The sequence below is a fragment of the Prosopis cineraria genome, unplaced genomic scaffold, assembly GCF_029017545.1.
Source record: "Prosopis cineraria cultivar Desert tree isolate PC_DT_omini unplaced genomic scaffold, ASM2901754v1 PC9, whole genome shotgun sequence".
Classification (NCBI taxonomy): domain Eukaryota; kingdom Viridiplantae; phylum Streptophyta; class Magnoliopsida; order Fabales; family Fabaceae; genus Prosopis; species Prosopis cineraria.
The window spans coordinates 30926112-30943762 of record NW_026555340.1 but is presented as its reverse complement, the minus strand read 5'-3'; the positions used below and the strand labels follow the sequence as shown (position 1 = coordinate 30943762).

The following is a 17651-nucleotide window of genomic DNA, read 5'->3' as shown; positions in this document are numbered from 1 at the left end:
ATTCTTTTGAACTTAGTTTAAGGTCTAATAAGGCCTAATGAGAGAAAAGAATTGATTTGAGCACTTGGGTGTGTAAAAAATTTCAAAGAAAATAGATCTCATTAGTTAGTATACGAGCTAAGCTTCATATGGGAACTTGAATCACTCTGATAGGATGTCGTATATGAAAATGACGCACACAGAAAGTTCATCATTTTTGTTGTCAAAATGACAGCAAAATTTAGATAGGCAGCCCACTGCACATGGTGACACATGCCACAGCGCACGGCACGGAAAAGGTGAGCGTGTGGCTTTATACCACATGCCATGGTGCACGAACTGCACGTCGCGGCACACGGACCATTTCTCAATTTTATTCTGTGATGAAATGCATGCTATTGGGATATAAATGCTAGCGGGTTATGACCATTACGTATTAGGAGAGTGTATGATCTACTTTCGCTGTGTATTTCTCTGACTACATTGTAAATTAATCGATTTTTATAAAATAAGTTTTCGGCCCAGGCTTTTGAAATAAAATCTGATTATTGTAATTGATGTGAGACAGTGGTAACACCGTAATTTTTTTTATATTAAGTGAACATAAAAGGAGGTTATAGATCGCTATCGGGAGCTTAAGACATCACATCTTGAATATAGTATTATATTTTTAAATTTGTTTCCTTTTATGGATAAATTGGCTTCATGACTAAAAAAAAATCTTGTATCCAAAAAACATGAACCAAATTTTTAAAAATTTAGGGTGTGGCCGATTCATACTAGTTTACAAAGAATTTATTATTAAAATAGAAGGGCTTATCATTGGAAATTTAAAATTTATAAAAAGTTTATCATTGACATATAACAATATATCATTGATAAGTATAATAAATCGACCATAAAATAAATTATAATTAATGTTAGGTTAGTTGCTTTGTTTGATTCCATAACATGTGCTATTAGAGCTGGCAAAAAGGCCGAGCTGGCAAAAAGGCTCGGCCCTTGAAGGGCTCGAGCCTAAAAGGGCCAGCCCTTTTAAGCTCGAGTTCTCTTTAAGACCTTAATATTCGAAGTTCGGCCCTTGACATAACGAGCTTAGGGTCGGCCCTACGGGCTTTAGGCTCTTTTAACTATTTTTATTTTTTTAAAATTTTTTAATCAAATAAAAAATTACTTCATTCTCATATAATACCCAATCAAGAAAGGTACAAAAAAACTAAATAAATGACATCTAAATGAACTAAAAATACAAATAAAATAATAGCAATGCAATAAGCAATGGATCGACTAAGTTGACAAACACCCAATTGAAATTAGAAGAGTAAATGTTGAACTGAATGAAGCATTATCATGGATCTAGATGAATTAGGAAATTTAAGGTTGTATTTTTTTAAAAAAATAGTAGCCAAGGATTTTTGTATGAAATTTATATCAATTAAGAATTAATTGTTGTCAAAACCTGAATGAAAAACAAACTACAATAAACTATTGTTAATTTAAAATGAGTTGTTATTAAAACCTAAATAAATACTTATTGATAAAGGCTAACTCGAATCTACAAGTATCCACTCAGATTTTGACAACAAGTGATCCTTGACTGATATAATTTTTGATTAGTAATTCTTCATTGCTATTTTTTCTTTTTTTTTTGCCTTCCATCCTCAATAAATATGGGCTGATATGTGATGTGGAGTAATATTTAGTTTTTTTTTTCAAATTTAAAAAGAGTGAAAATTATGAGAATTAATTAAAAAAATAAACATATACGAGCTTAAACGAGCTGGCCCTCGACCCCGTAGGGCCGGCTGATTTAAGTCCAATTTATTATTTTACAGTCCTATTTACAAGCCTGGCCCTATTGTTATACGGGTTTAAACGGACTAGTCTGACGAACTCGGCCCATTTTTTCGGCTCCATGTGCTATATCTATAAAAGCCCCTTCTTTTATTGATATTTAATACATTATTTATTTAGTTATGGTTAGATTGTATATTTTTACTCATTTATTTTACTTACTTATTATGTGACTCAATGATTTTGTTACTATTATAGTACATGTAGCTTGAAAGTTTTTTTTTTGTGCGCTTGACTATTATGACTGTTGTAATCGTGTCCTTTTACTTTAAACTGTAGTTGCTGTAACTCAAAATTGAATTTATATATCCGTGTTGTTTTAGTTTTCAATTTAGCAAATTACGTAATTTAATGAATATTATTATCCATATCTTTCACATTTTGTTTGCTCTATCAAGACTTCTCAATTTTATCCCAATCTCAAATGGAGGTGGGGTGACTTTTAGAATGGAATGAGACATGGGACAAAAAGTTAGTCTCATTTATATTTTGGGACGGCGTAACATCTTGAAACCCCTTAACAATCAACCTAATTAATGGAAGAAAGTAGGATTCATGTGTTATGTGGTCAGGGAGACTAATGAGTATTTTTAGTGTAATTCCAGCCATAACTTTAAGCCCAAAGTGAAATTGGGTCACTTGGACATCAAAAGAGGTGAAAACCAAAGGAGGAAAGTTTTTGTGTCACGTGCCGCAGTGTATGGGCGATATGCCACAGTCCAAGGGGCCAGAAGATGAGGAGCAACCTCCTCTATATCACACCCTACAGAGCATATGGCATGTGCTATGGTGCATGGTACATTTTTTGCATAAATATATCACATTCTCAAACAAAAAAATACAAGAGTGGGAGAGAAAAACAAAAAGCTTGATATTTTCTCTACCAAGGCTTGAGAAGTTAAAGCTTACAAAGCATTTTTGGGCCTTAACACATCAAAGGTAAGTTTTTCAAACTCCTATCTTTCTTTTCCTTCCTCTTTTAAGAATTTTTGAGTGAGGGTTTGTTAATGAAAATTGATTTTCAATCCATATAGGTAATTGGTCTAAATCTATTAAATTAAATTGAGTTAATGGAAGTGGTTTTAAGTATTTAAATCTAGAAATTATGGGTTTAGACATTGATGGCAATTGAAAATCATTAATATCCGAAAATAGGCATTAAATTCAAATTTATAAAGGTTGTTGAGACATTAATGACCCTAGAAATATTTAATAAAGCTAGTGGGAGTTAAAGAAAATTAATATACCTAATGGGTAAGCCTACACATGAGAAACAATGGCTTTGAGTATTTTAGAAATGAAAATAAATGAGAGTTGAAAGTGTATATTTAGCAATGTTGATAACTTTAGATTTGATTAATTATAGACTAATTGTCCCAGCACCATGTTTGACTTAAAAGCAAGTTATCAAGAGGTAAATTATTGACATCTCAAAGGTTTAAGGTGACTAAGAGAGACTATTTTGAATAGTTGTTTGTTAATCGAGCTATGATGCAAAAATAGATTTATTTGCATGTCAAAATTCATATGAAAGTTTATTGATCTTACTTTGATTAAATGCAAAATTGAAATTGAAAAGATGTGTAAACTTCAATAATAAGTTAGAATGAAGAGTATATCGTATGTGATGCGATGAATGTGCGCTGCAAAGGAAGTTGTGTTTGAGTAAAGTGAAAATTTTATGTGAAGAGTGATAATTGATGATGACGTTCACTTATATTAATTGATAAAATGATTTTACAACAATAAGCTTGTAATAGTCTAGTATAGTATTTGTGCAGCCCTAATTGCAGCTATCAAGGCACAATATTCCAATGTGAAAGTCTTGGCCAACTATATCTTTAATTTATTTATTATTATTTTAAAAAAATAATACTTTAAAATTTTAATTGTCATTATCAAGCCATTTATATATGATATTTGATGATGATGTAATCAAAAGTATATAAATTTATTTAAGAAATTTAGATTTCAACTATTACCTTTTGAAAACTATAAATTAATTATTAATGTCCTATATCATGTTCAGGAAAGAATACACAATTCAAAGGGTTATTAACTCATGCTTTTATATACACGCTATCCCATTCTTATCATTTTATGTCTGTACAATTAATTAATTATTGAAACATGCATGCGCTAATTTCTTAACCTCTGAATGGAAAGAATACGATTTGTTCTCTCCTGAATTTTTAGTTGTTATTTGTTGATTCCCGTTGATACACATTTCATGAATCAAATGATAAATCCCAAATTTTCAAAACAAGTGATATACTTTTAAGGTTCCGAGAATGAATAAGAATTATACATCACTCCGCATTTTGGTCCAAAATATAAGCGTTTTTATTGAGCTAATATTGACTCAAAATATAAACAATCTAATATATGTGAAACTTTTTTTTTTCATTTTACCCTTTATATTTATAAACTTAAATATTTGTATAAATATATCTCTTACTCATCATATAGTCATTTGTAATTGGGATTATGGGTAAAAAGAAAAAGTAAAAACATAACTTTAAATCTCTATACTTTACTTACATTTTGTTATTGATTTATGTACTTTTTTCGGTGTTTCTATCCTTGTCTTTTTGTTTTTTATTATTTTAGGTAACACCTAAAATAATAAAAAATAAATGTATAAGGATAAAAAATACCAAAAGAAGTATAGAAATTAATAATAAAACGCAAACAAAATACAAGAATCTAAAGTTATATTTAAAAAAAAATATTTTTATAAGAAAATGACTTTATTGATATGTGGATTTTTTGCAAAAGTTGCTTATAATTTGGATTGGAGAGAGTATTTTATAGATAAAATGTGTATTTATTTAGTATTTTACCATACTTTGAACAAGATTGTCTCCCATTAAAAGATATTTGTGATCCATAAAAAAAAAAGAAAAAGACCAAAAACAGATATGGTTATAAAAAAAATAACAAAAAACACATTTCCTCCCATTGTAGTTGAATTGACATTAGGATCAGGTAACAATTGCATTATTTTCACACTTTCTTTCTCTTTGGTATTCTCCTTTAGTTTAACCATACTTGCGGGACTGACACGGATCCTCTTCAATCACTAAGGAGGTAATATTATCCCCCAAGACATGTAAAATCTACCATTCTCTTTATTTCTACCGTAGATTCTTCAATTATATTAGAGAGGAATTGTATTCAAAGAAAACGCCTTTTCTTGTTCTTTTTGCCTAAAAGATGCTTCAACTTGAATGTAACTTATTTTGGAATTGGAGGGAAATAAAAGTGTGCCCCACATGACCACACCGCACCAGTAGAAGTGCGCAGCTTACAGTTAAGCGCATCTTAGCGGTATTTCTATTTTTTATTTTAAAATTTTGGGTCTTAATTTTCCTCCATTGTGTTCGACCTTCGGCGTCCTTCTCCCTCTAACAAAGTAACGACGACCACCACCATCCGCCGCCTCCAGGAAACGCCGTCGCTTACGAGAAGCATCGGAGATCCCTTTCAACATTTGATTCATTTACACGCTATTCTATGCACCAGATCAGATTTATACTTTCCGCCGTGCTCACTTCATTTATCGAATTCAAGCTGTTTTATAATTTCCAGAGGACTTCCCAGTAAATTATCGCATAGCTGCTGCATTCGGTATATAATTTGCCGAGGTAAAGCGGATTTTTTCGCTTGCTATGAAGGTTTCCTGCTCAATCATATGTTCTCAGACTTTACAGTAGACGTTTAATTCAGATGAGTGACCAGAGTTGGAATATAGATTTGTAGGAGGATTAGGGTTTTTGCCTTTCTAGAGATGGTTTTTGGGATTTACAAAGTTTATATTGAAAGACTAGTGAACTTTAGCTGGTGATTCAATTGAAATTAAGGCGCTTCTTGTAGCAGCAAGACAAGGATTGTTTAGATTTACCGATAGTTGACTTGGGGTTGATGATGGTAGATTGACGATGGTGAGGCTTTTAGGGCTGACTCGTGGATTCGCTGATGAACCCAGGGAAATCACCTCGAGGGTCAACTTGACTAGTGAATCTAGTGAAAATGGGTGGCTCATCAGGTTTTTTGACTCAGCATTCTTCTGCGAATGGATTGCTGTTAGCTACTTGTACAAGCATGATCATTCCGGTGTACGGGACTATCTCTGTAATCGAATGTATACCCTTCCCTTACAGGGACTTGAAAGTTATTTGTTCCAAATATGTTACATGATGATACACAAACCAAGCCCATCTTTGGACAAATTTGTCATAGATGTGTGCTCAAAGTCACTCAAGATTGCTTTGAAGGTGCATTGGTTTTTATTAGCGGAGCTTGAGGACTCTGACGACAATGAAGGGATTGGTAGGATTCAGGAAAAGTGCCAGACAGCAGCTACATTGATGGGTGAGTGGCCACCTCTCATACGACCTCAAACTGAACCCCCAAGCCCTGGAGGCAAGAACATTGTTTTGAACAAGTTGCTGTCATCAAAACAGCGTCTGTTTTCTCTAACATCTTCACCACCAACAGAGAAGCCTGTATCATCCTCACCTTCTCCAGGGAACACTTTGCAAGAGGATGGTAGTCCAATGTCTCCTGATGAGAACAACATATTTAAGAAACTCATGCCAGGCCCAAAGGTTAGAGATGCTTTGCTTTTTAGGAAGTCAGCAGAGAAGGATGATGATGAATCTGAAAAGGATGGATTTTTCAAGAGGTTTCTAAGAGATAGCAAGGGTGATGATGAGCTGGGCCCTAAAATTCGAGATGCATTCCTCTTTCGTAAGTCATTAGATAGAGATGAAGAAGAATCTGAAAAGGAGGGTTTCTTTAAATGGCTCTTAAGGGACAGTAGGGACGGTAAAGGTGATGATGGAGAATCAGAAAAGGACAGTTTCTTTAGAAGGCTCTTAAAGGACAGTAAAGGTGAGGATGAAGAATTAACATCAAGCTCAGATGGATTTTTTAAGAGATTGTTCCGTGATAGCAAGAATGAATCTGAGGATAAAACACACACTAAGACAGTGGGAGATGAAGAAAAAGAGGGATTTTTTCGTAAGTTTTTCAGGGAGAAATTTGACGACAAGAGGGATGGGAGTGATAGGAACAATGAGAGAGATATTCCTCTCCGTGAAGAGAAATGTGCAAAACATGCTGAAGAGGATGAAAAGGAAGGGTTTTTTCGTAAAATATTTAAGGATAAATTTGAAGACAAGAAAGATACAGATGATAAAATCGTAGAGGGTACTTCCAATGGCGAGGAAGAAGAGCTTTTTGAGTTTTCGTTGTTCAAAAAACTATTTCGTGTGCATCCTGAAGATGGTAAAAGTAGTTCAGCCAATGAAAACAATAGCACTGGTGGTTTAATTGAAAGTAGCCCAGGTACAGAGAATTTTTTTCGCAAATTGTTCAGAGATCGTGACCGTTCAGTTGAGGATTCAGAGTTATTGGGGTCAAAGAAGCACAAAGAGGTTTGCCAAATTTTGACTGTCTTTTGTTGCTTTGTTTTTGAATGTTATGTTACAGTGGTGGAATTTTAACCCAAAAATAATCAACATGTCAAAATCTGAAGTATTTTCCCAGTTGATGTTCCATACAGGGCATATTTTCTCATTATTATCAAAGCACTGTGCATCACAATTTAAGGATTGCCAGGGATGCAATTCTTACTAGGTTATATCTCTTAGGATCCAATGCAATCTATCTACTTTAAATCTATAACAGAATAATCTCCGTATTTTGAAGATGTGAAATCTTTATTCAAACAACAGAAACAAATAATATTTTTCAGACAAAAAGGCTTATGAGTACTGCTGATAAAGTCTTCAGTCACTATTGGGCCCTTTTGAGCTTAGGTATCTTCCAACTCAATAAGACCTAGACATGCACACCTAGTTACTATGATAAATAATAATGGCTTAATCGTACTTTCTGACTCCTTAACACAGACTACATTTCACAGTGTCCATCTAGACTCTGGTGCTGCTTACATTTTTGTGAAGGCCACGTCATTGGCTCTAGGGATAAATCTTCTGATATTATTGGGCTTCTGGATTTAATTTACATTTCCCCTTAAGGATAAAGCCTTTTATGATTTGTCCGCATCAGATTTAAGTCATTCTTTCTTAAAATTCCTTCCAAAAATTGATGTTAATGAACACGTTGACTTTGCTTGCACTAGCATATAATTTAGTGTCACATATGAAGTATGGACAATAGATATTGACAAATACATGAGACACCGGTTTATGAATAAATATATGGTGTGGGGGTAATATGAAGCATTGCGTTGCAACTGAAATGTGTCTGATGCACACTGGACAGATACTCCTACAGTGTCACTGTCAACAGTATATTATTGGTGAAAAGCATCTGTTACATGTGATATAACGAAGTATATGCCCCTTTCTATCAATAGCTAATGCCAAAACCACAAGTTTTCTTGCTGTTAACTTAATCACTTGGCTCATGTTTGAGGGGGCCAATTACTTTTTTTTCTCTTTCTACAACTGGTATAAGTGTTCTAGCGTTAGCAATGCCTTATGGTTATCTATAGAAATGGTTCTATTAAGCCAACCATACATTGAAATATTATTTTTTCCCCAAAAAAAAAGAAGAGAGACAGATGATTGTTTTATCAGCATGATATGTTTTGCATGTGATAGCATGATCAAGTGATATCTCTAAATTTAGTTATTAACCATAAGTTAGAATTAAAGATTACTAACAGTATTAATTCATTCTGAAATGTGTTTGGATTTCCTTTTTTTATTGGTTTTAACATCAGATAAAAGGATATCTTCCATATATTACACTATCATGCCTCAGTTGGATGTATATCATATCAATTAATTCATTGTCATTTTAATTGGGTAGCAGCATCCTGGCTCACCAAAGCAACAGAGTGAAAAATCAAATGCAAAGCCACCACTTCCAAACAATATGTTGCAGTTCCGCAAAGGGGCCTACCATGAGTCATTGGACTTTGTGCTGACATTATGTGAGACATCATTTGGGTTAGTGGATGTATTTCCGACTGAGGATCGCAAAAGTGCCCTTCGTGAGGTGTTTCTCTTACATGTTTCTTTGATGCATTCTTTATTTAATTAGTCAGCTGACTTGGTATTTTATAGACCTTTTCTGTTTAATGTTTTGACACATTTTTCTTTGCTATTACTGTTTTCATAGTCGCTTGCAGAGATCAATATGCATATAACGGAGTCTCAAAATTCTGGAGGTACTTCTTGGTATTGGGTATATTATATGTGAGATGCTCATTTAGGGCATGCTCAATTTTATCATTTGTTGTGCATTTTGTTGGGTAAGCAAAATGTTATTTTGAGAGGTCTGAAAATCAGTAGTAATTATTATGGTAATACGGAGTCAGAGACTTCATGTGCTTTTTTTTCATATTTCTTCAGAAAATAAAACTGGAAATAGCTTGGTTGTGAAGCATCGTGTGTTTTTGGCAAGAATGGTAGAAAGGTCATTATATCAGTCATTGCATTAGTTTTTGACATCTCTGATAATCAATGTCTGGAATATACCTTTTTATTGTTCCTTAATGGCTTGATTTTAAGAGGAACTGCTGAAAAGCTTTTTCCTTTAATGTATTTACTATTCCTGGCTGTTAATAGTTCACTTAGTGCACTTTAGCATTTTATAAAACAGGGTTCAAGACTGTTTAGGTAAACTTACTTTCTTAAGTCTATATTTTTGAATTGGTTAATCATTTTTTAAATTTCCAACAGCATATAATGTAACTTTTAAATCAAACAAAGCTTATCTGTTCAAAACTAATTCTGTTTAGGATTTCTATTGGAGCATTTTGATTCATAATCTGATAGAAAAGAAGATTTAGCTATTCAAACTTGAGTGATTCCCAAAACCAATTTTTGATGGCCAATTCTGCTTTACCTAGCTATCTCGTTTTCACAATTTAGCACAAACACTATTTACTGTAAGAATACTTCCTTTATTTGCATGCCAATCAAGTTACTGCATTTCATGTTGTTAAAAATTTTATATATCACCTTGCTCTTCTGTAAATTCTTCTTGTGATATATTTCTAGGAATTTGTTTTCCATTGGGAAAGGGTATGTACCGTGTACTTCATATACCTGAAGATGAAGCTGTTCTCTTAAATTCTAGGGAGAAGGCACCTTACTTGATCTGTGTTGAAGTTTTGAAATGTGAAATGCCCAGGTATAAGATAATTTTCATGCAGTGAAGTGGTTAAAACAAGGATAATATTTCTGACATATTCTCTTCGCCACTAATTTTTTTAAAAGCAATTTCAAGGAGACATCTAGTTCTCAGAAGCTTTCTAAAGGTGGAATTCCTTTGGCAAATGGAGATGCCCTCTTGCAAAAACCACCCCCCTGGGCTTATCCATTATGGACTGCACAAGAGGTGTATCGCAATAGCAGTGATAGGATGTCCAGATCAACTGCTGAAGCAATAGACCAGGCAATGTCCCATGTATCTGAGGCTAGAGTCAAATTTGTTACTGTAAATCTTTCTGTGGAAACACAATTACACAGTCAACAAGATAAGACAGAAGTGGCTGGTGTGCATGGAAGTCGACATCATACTTCAAATTATAGAGGTGGTGTAAGAGAAGTATCAAGAACTAGACATGATAGTGATTTGGAGTGGGTGTGTGTAGTGTTGACAGCTGATCCTGGGGTTAGAATGGAAGATATTGATGATCAAACACCAAGGCGGCGGAAGGAACATCGCCGTGTACCAAGTATGGTGGCAATAGAGGAAGTGAAGGTGAGCCTTTGAGTGACTTTAACTTCTATGACACAGTTATTTACATCATTTCCTTCTCCAAAAGTAGAACTTCTTGTTTCTGGAGTTGTCTCTTTTATTTTTCTTGAGTTCTTATACACTGTTTGTCTTGTAAAGGGAGGTCAGCCAAGTTTCTTTGTGTTTTTTTTTTTAGCATATTTACACTGTCACACTTTTTCTATATAGAGTGGCTCTTATTTCAGTTTTCCTCTAAGCATTCCTGTAGAGTAGATGCAGAACTGATAAGAAACTCCTAAACTCAACTTGATACCGATGTATTGATTTATCATCAAAAAGAGCTAATGATAACAACTCATTGGAGACTTATTCAAAGGCAATCCAAAAATGAAATCATAATCGTACTAAAATAGTGTTAACTAACCCTAATTGTCAACTAATGGGATAACAATACCCTAGAATCATGCCTTGATTTATAGCTCATAATTAATCCTAAATGATACATTGAAATGATGATAACCATTAGCCCGGATAGGGATAATAAAAATTGACATCACTATTAGATAATAAAAATTCTTCATTATCATTCTGCATCAGTGGATTCTAGGGTTATTCTGTCTAGCAAAAGATCGTTTCCTTTGTATAGTTACATTTAGTATAAATGATGGTTGTGAAATAAGTCATGACAGTATGCTGTTTTGTATTATTATTTGACATTTGTTCACGATATAGCCTGAACCTTGCTAGTTGCTATCAACATTTTTTTTATTTTGTTAGGCTGCAGCAGCAAAAGGGGAAGCACCTCTTGGACTTCCGTTGAAAGGTGCTGGTCAAGACTCATCAGATGCTCAACCAAGGGTACGATTATATTATTGGAGTTTATTTAGTTTAACCTTAAGAATCTGGAATTTATATATCTGACGTGATCTCTCTTGTCAGGCTAATGGAAATACTCCAAAGGCGAGTGATGCCTTGTCTGGTGAACTTTGGGAAGCTAAGAAAGAGAGAATACGGCGGGCTTCAATATATGGAAATTTACCTGGCTGGGACTTGCGATCTGTGAGTTTACTTTTCTATTATGAAAGATTTGCCCCATATGAAGTGGTTTTGCAAAGTCATTGGTGAAGTTATGAATTAAAACAAGGTAATGCTTGTGCTTAAAATAAGCATTTTTCCTATTTTTCACATAGGTTATTGTAAAGAGTGGCGATGATTGCAGGCAGGAGCATCTGGCAGTTCAACTTATTTCTCACTTCTATGGTAGTCTGTCTTTTTGACTTTCCCTTTTCCTCTTTCTATTCAAAACTAAAAAGTTTTGCATCAATGTCCATTATGTTGTAATTACTTTTTTGGTCAATTCTTTTCACTCTTTTGGTAGTTGTTTCCACAATTCATTTATTTATGATCAAGGCAAATAAGATGCATCTTTTGAAGGGGTGAACTCAACTGCTTTTTTTCAACAACTGTTAAAAGTATGCTGCATGGTTTAAAATTCGTCTATGCATGTATAGATAGAGCATGTTCTCAAAGTCTCGGTGAAAGGTAGTGATTTTTAGTAAGACAATTAACAAAGAGCGTTCTGCAGAATTCCTCACCCTTTTTTTTTTTTGTTAATTATTTGCAGTTATTAGGAAAATTATTTTTTAAATATCTATTAGTTCCTTATCCTCTCCACTGCTTTTCGTTTTTGCCATGTGTCAGAGGCATTATCTGTCTCCCTTGTTTTTGTCGTATAAATGGGCGCCCAAATGGTTGTAAGTAATATTTAGAACATCATAGAATACTTTTCTATGGCTCATTCCTGATATTCAAATTTCTATCATGTGGGTACTTCTCATTGAGAATCCTAGATATTGAGTAAGTCAGCATTAAGTAATCATCGTTAATTCCCTTTACATGGCATGAACGGAACCTCAAACAAGTAGTTAAGGGTGTAAGAACGTGAAGGTGCTTAAACAATAAAACTCTTTTTGCAAGTAATTTTTCCATTTCCTTTTCTTTTTTACTTACCTTTATAGGTTCAAATGACGCCCCTCTTTTTATTTTTGGCAAAACAGCAGAGCTGGTTCTAATCTATCAGTTCCTGAAATTTCATCATTTCATTTTTTGTCCAGCTCATTAGAAGTTTTGAGCCTTTAATACTATTTAAAAAAAAAAAATTAACACTGCTCATATCCTTATACCATTCTTATCACCTGATTGCCCTAGGTCATTTATTAACGTTTTTTCTCATTATATTTGAAGGGTTCAAAGATGTGATAGCTTTTGGATAATTTAGTGTTCACTTCATCTTTGTGATTTAGTTTTATCAGTTTAACTTTCGTTATTGTTTTGTGCTCGAACAGACTAAATCTACTTGACTGCAGTTTTTTTTAAATTAAATTTAAAAAAAAATGATAAAGTGGCAGTATGTGCTAAAAGCATTAACAAATGTACATATACTACAGTTCTGTTGATATACGTAGCCCCTATGAACTTTGAGCTTTGTGCAAGTAGCTTCCCTAACGTCTAAAACTTAATAAGGAACCCACCTAAATTTCTAAGCTTTTGCAAATAACCCTCTTGCCATTAATTTATCAGTTATTTCACTAACAGAATGTAAAATGATAGAAGGATTATCTGCACACAACTTAAAGTTCAAGGAAATTGTTTACATGTAATTCAAAATTTAAGGGGCTTGTCTTTGCCACGAAAAAAAAAAAAGTTTCAAGAAGTGTGTGGTCAGTGATGTGATGTTCCATGACCAAAATAATGGACTGATTAACGATAGGAGGTTATTTGCACAAACTTATGAGTGTATGGGGTTCCTTGTCAAGTTTTAAATGATAGGTTATTTGCACATAACTCAAAATTAAGGAGAGTTTTATATAATTTAGCCAATGTTTTATAATGTTATGATGCCAGATTATTACAGGATGCAGACTCTTGTCTGCTTGCGTTTCAAAACAAACTCATTCTTAATTACATTGTGATGTTAGACATATTTCAAGAAGCTGGTCTACCCCTCTGGTTGCGCCCTTACGAAGTTTTATGTACTTCTTCTTACACAGCTCTTATCGAAACAATTCCAGATACGGTAAATCTAAACTCATGCTTTCCAAATATTTGAAAATATTTAAATGCCTTAGTTGCTTTCTTTGATAAAAAAAAAATGGGTGGTTTCTAGGCTTCTTTGCATTCTATCAAAAGTAGATATCCGCACATCTCAAGTTTACGGGAATTCTTCATTGCCAAGTATCAAGAAAATTCTCCAAGTTTTAAACTTGCCCAGGTAATTTAGAGTTGTAAATGAGTTAAAAGTAAACTTTTTATCTTATGATTTTTTGAGTTCTTGCTCAGGAGTATAAAATATGTTTTTACTTCTAATGTTTCCCTTTCTTTCTTAATTTGGTAAACAGTTTGATTCATGTTGTTATAGAGAAACCTGATACATGAACCCGTGAAAAATACCCTCCTAACCTTCAATAACCAACAAATTGGAAAGTATCTTGTTAAAAACTCCAGTCATCAGGCCATTTTTTCTGCATGCAGTATGACTTCATCAGCTGTGCCTTTTTACTCAGCCAGAGGGAATACTCGATAGCTTTCATTTCAACAGTCGACTAGGATATTGCTTCTAGTTGAGCTTCTAGCATGACCGAGAAGCTTGCCACTCTTCAATGATATTTCCACTTTTATTTAAAAGGAATTAAAGAATATGTACAGAATACCATGTTAGGGTTATCCTAGATGTTTTTGTGCTTGTCCTTTTGGATAAAAGGGAAGTAGGCTGTTTGAACCTTAAACTTGAAGTGGTTACTGATCTAACTATGCTTCTCCTTTATAAAATAGGCTTGAGCCTTACAAATTACTCCCTCTTGTGCTGGTCAATTGGGTGGCGGACTGGGTGCTTAGCCATGTGGGCTTGAAGGATTGACTCAGCACAAGTATTGCTTCTCTTCTCCATAAAACCAAGTACAAGTATATTACACTGCTGAAATTCAACCAAAATCATATTCCTTGGTTATGAATTTGGTTCAGTGAGCGATAGAGCTATGTACCATGTTAAAGAACTGAAAGTATAGGCTGGCGTGAAATGAAGGTTTTCTTTCATATCCTTCTGCCATCCATGGTTTTTCTGGATGTACTAAAGTTGACTTGTTATCTTTGGGTGCTCAATTTGCTTGCAACATCCAACTGCTCCTTACCTCCTCACGTCCCCTTCTTTCCCATTCCCTACCCCCAGAGCATTTATGATGCAGTCTCTTGCAGGTTTTTAATATTGAAATTACTTGTGTTTCTTTTCAAATGCTGTTATAATTTTACTAATTCTTTGAACTTTTGCTTGATTTTATTTTGGTTTGGAGAAAATATTATTTCTGTTTTAATTTGATAATTATCTACTTTCTTTGATCCAGAGGAATTTCGTTGAGAGTATGGCCGGATATTCCCTAGTGTGCTACTTTCTGCAGGTGTGAAACCTCTTACTCTATGAACATACATGCAATCCCAATGTACGATGCATTTCTGCATTTCATGCTCAAATGGCCTTTGAATCACAACATTTTCCCCTTAATTGAGGCTTGATGGTTTGTGTTCTGCCACTTCTCATTGTTGCATTCTTGTTGTCTAGGTGAAGGACAGACATAATGGGAACCTCCTAATGGATGAAGAAGGTCATATCATACACATTGATTTTGGCTTTATGCTTTCCAACTCCCCTGGTGGTGTTAACTTTGAGAGTGCCCCTTTTAAATTAACGCGTGAACTTCTTGAGGTAAAACTCAGATGGTTTGCTGTTTAATATATCTTGTTTTTAAGGGTTAATTTGATTAGATATCAACTTTCCTCCATACAATGATCTTTACATTGTGATTGTGCTAGGTCATGGATTCTGATGCCGAGGGTGTTCCAAGTGAGTTCTTTGATTATTTCAAGGTATTGATGAAACTCTCTCTATCCATCTTTGATCTTTCCTTAACAATGCCTAGCAGAGAGCCTTTGCTGTTTTGACTATGAAATTTTGTTCTGTTGCTTTGACCCTTGTATTCCAGGTTTTATGCATTCAAGGATTCCTTACTTGTCGCAAGCATGCTGAGCGCATTATTCTTCTAGTGGAGATGTTGCAGGTAACAATATGAATGTTAACTTCCCGAGGTGCCATTGTCACTAGTATTGTCTTCCCTTGCTTACTGGGTGTTGTGATAAGTTTCTGTTTCTTGGAAATAGACAGAGGAGCTCTGTGGTATGGTCTAGTTTTGGTTTTCAGCCCAAACCTGGTTCAGGCTACGCCTTTTTGCCCTTTGCCAATGGCCATTAGTTAGTAGCATTTCCAGCTTAGTTTATTTAGTTACAGTGATTTGGTTCTCGTAAATTTCCTCATAAGCTGCCTGCTAACTGATTAAGTTACCGCAGAATCCTTACCAGAAGCATGTAAAGTTGTTGTAAAAATATCCTTTACTAAGAATTTGTTGATACGATTATGTTGTCTGAGGAAAAATTCTAACACCTACCCCCATACACCTTTTTTTTTGGTGCCGAACCTTACTTTTACACCTTTAAGTTAGCATATCTAACTTGCGCATTGCCTTAGAAAGAGAATGAGGTTTCCTTTTGCCTGTGCACTATAGGTAATGCTTGGTAGCAACCGTGCAGGCTTCATCTGGCGAGGGTAAAATCCCAATTTTGACGCATTCCCATCCCAGTCACCATTGATAGCCTTTATAATCAAAGCTCTGTGTGTGTGTGTGTTTGTGCATGTGTGGGGCCATGAGAGTATAAATCAGGAGATACTTTCTTTTCTTAATTATGCCGTATTTATCCTGAACTATTGTTTTCTAATATTTGGGATCAGGACTCAGGATTTCCGTGCTTTAAAGGTGGCTTGCGAACAATACAGAACCTTCGAAAGCGCTTTCATCTGAATTTAACAGAAGAGGTTTCATTATTTTTCCTTATGTCATATCTTTCTAGACGGTGGAATGTTTTGAATGTGATTGTTATGAATGTATATATTTTTCCTGGCAGCAATGTGTTTCATTGGTGCTTTCACTTATTAGCAGCAGCCTGGATGCCTGGCGGACAAGGCAATATGACTATTACCAGAGGGTTTTAAATGGAATATTGTGAAGTGATACCCAGTGACCACTAGCTTATAACACATTTGACTAACCATGCGCGGTGATTGCACATCCAGTAGGATTGCATTGCATTCAAAAAGTCGCCAGACGGTGATTGGTTCTCTGTGGAGCGGCTTTGGAGTTTTGTTGAAGATACAAATTAATAGGCGGCAACTTGCAGCCTCTTCCCCAGCTGCAATGAAGTTTTTAAACAGTTGAGCATTGGCATAACACTTGAGCAGTCTGCTAGGCGAGATTTACTGGAGCATGGTCTTCAAAATATTTGTTTTACTCGTTTCATGTGATATGAAACTGTGTTGCTTTCAGAAGTTGCATTAGCCTCCTAAATGCTAAGAAATAGTGCACCCTGTACAGTGATTTTAGAGGAAGCACAGACCACCTGAAAATTGGCTGTTGAGAGAGTTGCTGGGCAGTCCAAAGTGTGATCGATTTATCAACAATCTTGGGGTGGTGTTCAACTGGTGTGCATATATATTACCCACCTGCTGCTACATTTGGACGGACCTCATGTAACTTTTTTACTCATCTCAGCTGTTTGACGGAGTCTGTCTTCCAGAGTTTGATTATACTTACAATGGAAAGTTGTGAGCATAATTCTTTTATGATGTTTGATTGTACCGTGTGCAATTGGTGGTCCTTCCTGTCTAATTTCACGGTGAAATAATATTCCCTAGATTGATATCAATGATCAAGAATTTTGCGAATCTGGACCGCACATTTTTTAACTGCACAAAACTGCCCGTAAAAAATGCGGTCGGTTTTGATATGCATGGATTCATGATATTCCTGATTGCGAATTTTATGGTCTCCAACATCTCTCGCGCACAAACTAATACTTTTGTGAAAGGGGAAAAAATTAAACAATTCCAGTATTTCTTAAACATCGTTTTGGAAGTGTTCCTTTTATACATAGGGCCATGCCGTTAATATTCATGGTTTTTTTGGGTGAAATATTCATGTTCTTTACATGCGAAA

At 34.7% G+C, this 17651-nt stretch overlaps 1 protein-coding gene across 4 annotated transcripts; it reads left to right on the top strand.

The window, feature by feature from the left end:
* Window positions 1–5197: 5197 nt before the first annotated feature.
* LOC129319917 (phosphatidylinositol 4-kinase beta 1-like) lies at window positions 5198–17380 on the top strand. Of its 4 annotated transcripts, XM_054965024.1 has the most exons (16): window positions 5200–7274; window positions 8683–8868; window positions 8992–9040; window positions 9876–10008; window positions 10095–10581; window positions 11335–11415; window positions 11497–11616; window positions 11748–11817; window positions 13536–13633; window positions 13724–13828; window positions 14955–15008; window positions 15170–15313; window positions 15421–15474; window positions 15591–15665; window positions 16391–16474; window positions 16564–17380. In XM_054965024.1, the coding sequence occupies exons 1-16, from the start codon at window positions 5775–5777 to the stop codon at window positions 16663–16665; spliced, it is 3342 nt and encodes a 1113-aa protein (XP_054820999.1). In that variant the 5' UTR covers window positions 5200–5774; the 3' UTR covers window positions 16666–17380. The 4 variants fall into 4 exon arrangements, 3 of the variants coding, with proteins under 3 accessions (XP_054821000.1, XP_054821001.1, XP_054820999.1); XM_054965025.1 differs by lacking the exons at window positions 16391–16474; window positions 16564–17380 and adding an exon at window positions 16167–16351 and having other exon boundaries at window positions 5198–7274; XR_008595554.1 differs by lacking the exons at window positions 15170–15313; window positions 15421–15474; window positions 15591–15665; window positions 16391–16474; window positions 16564–17380 and adding an exon at window positions 14389–14483 and having other exon boundaries at window positions 5198–7274; window positions 14955–14999.
* Window positions 17381–17651: the final 271 nt, after the last annotated feature.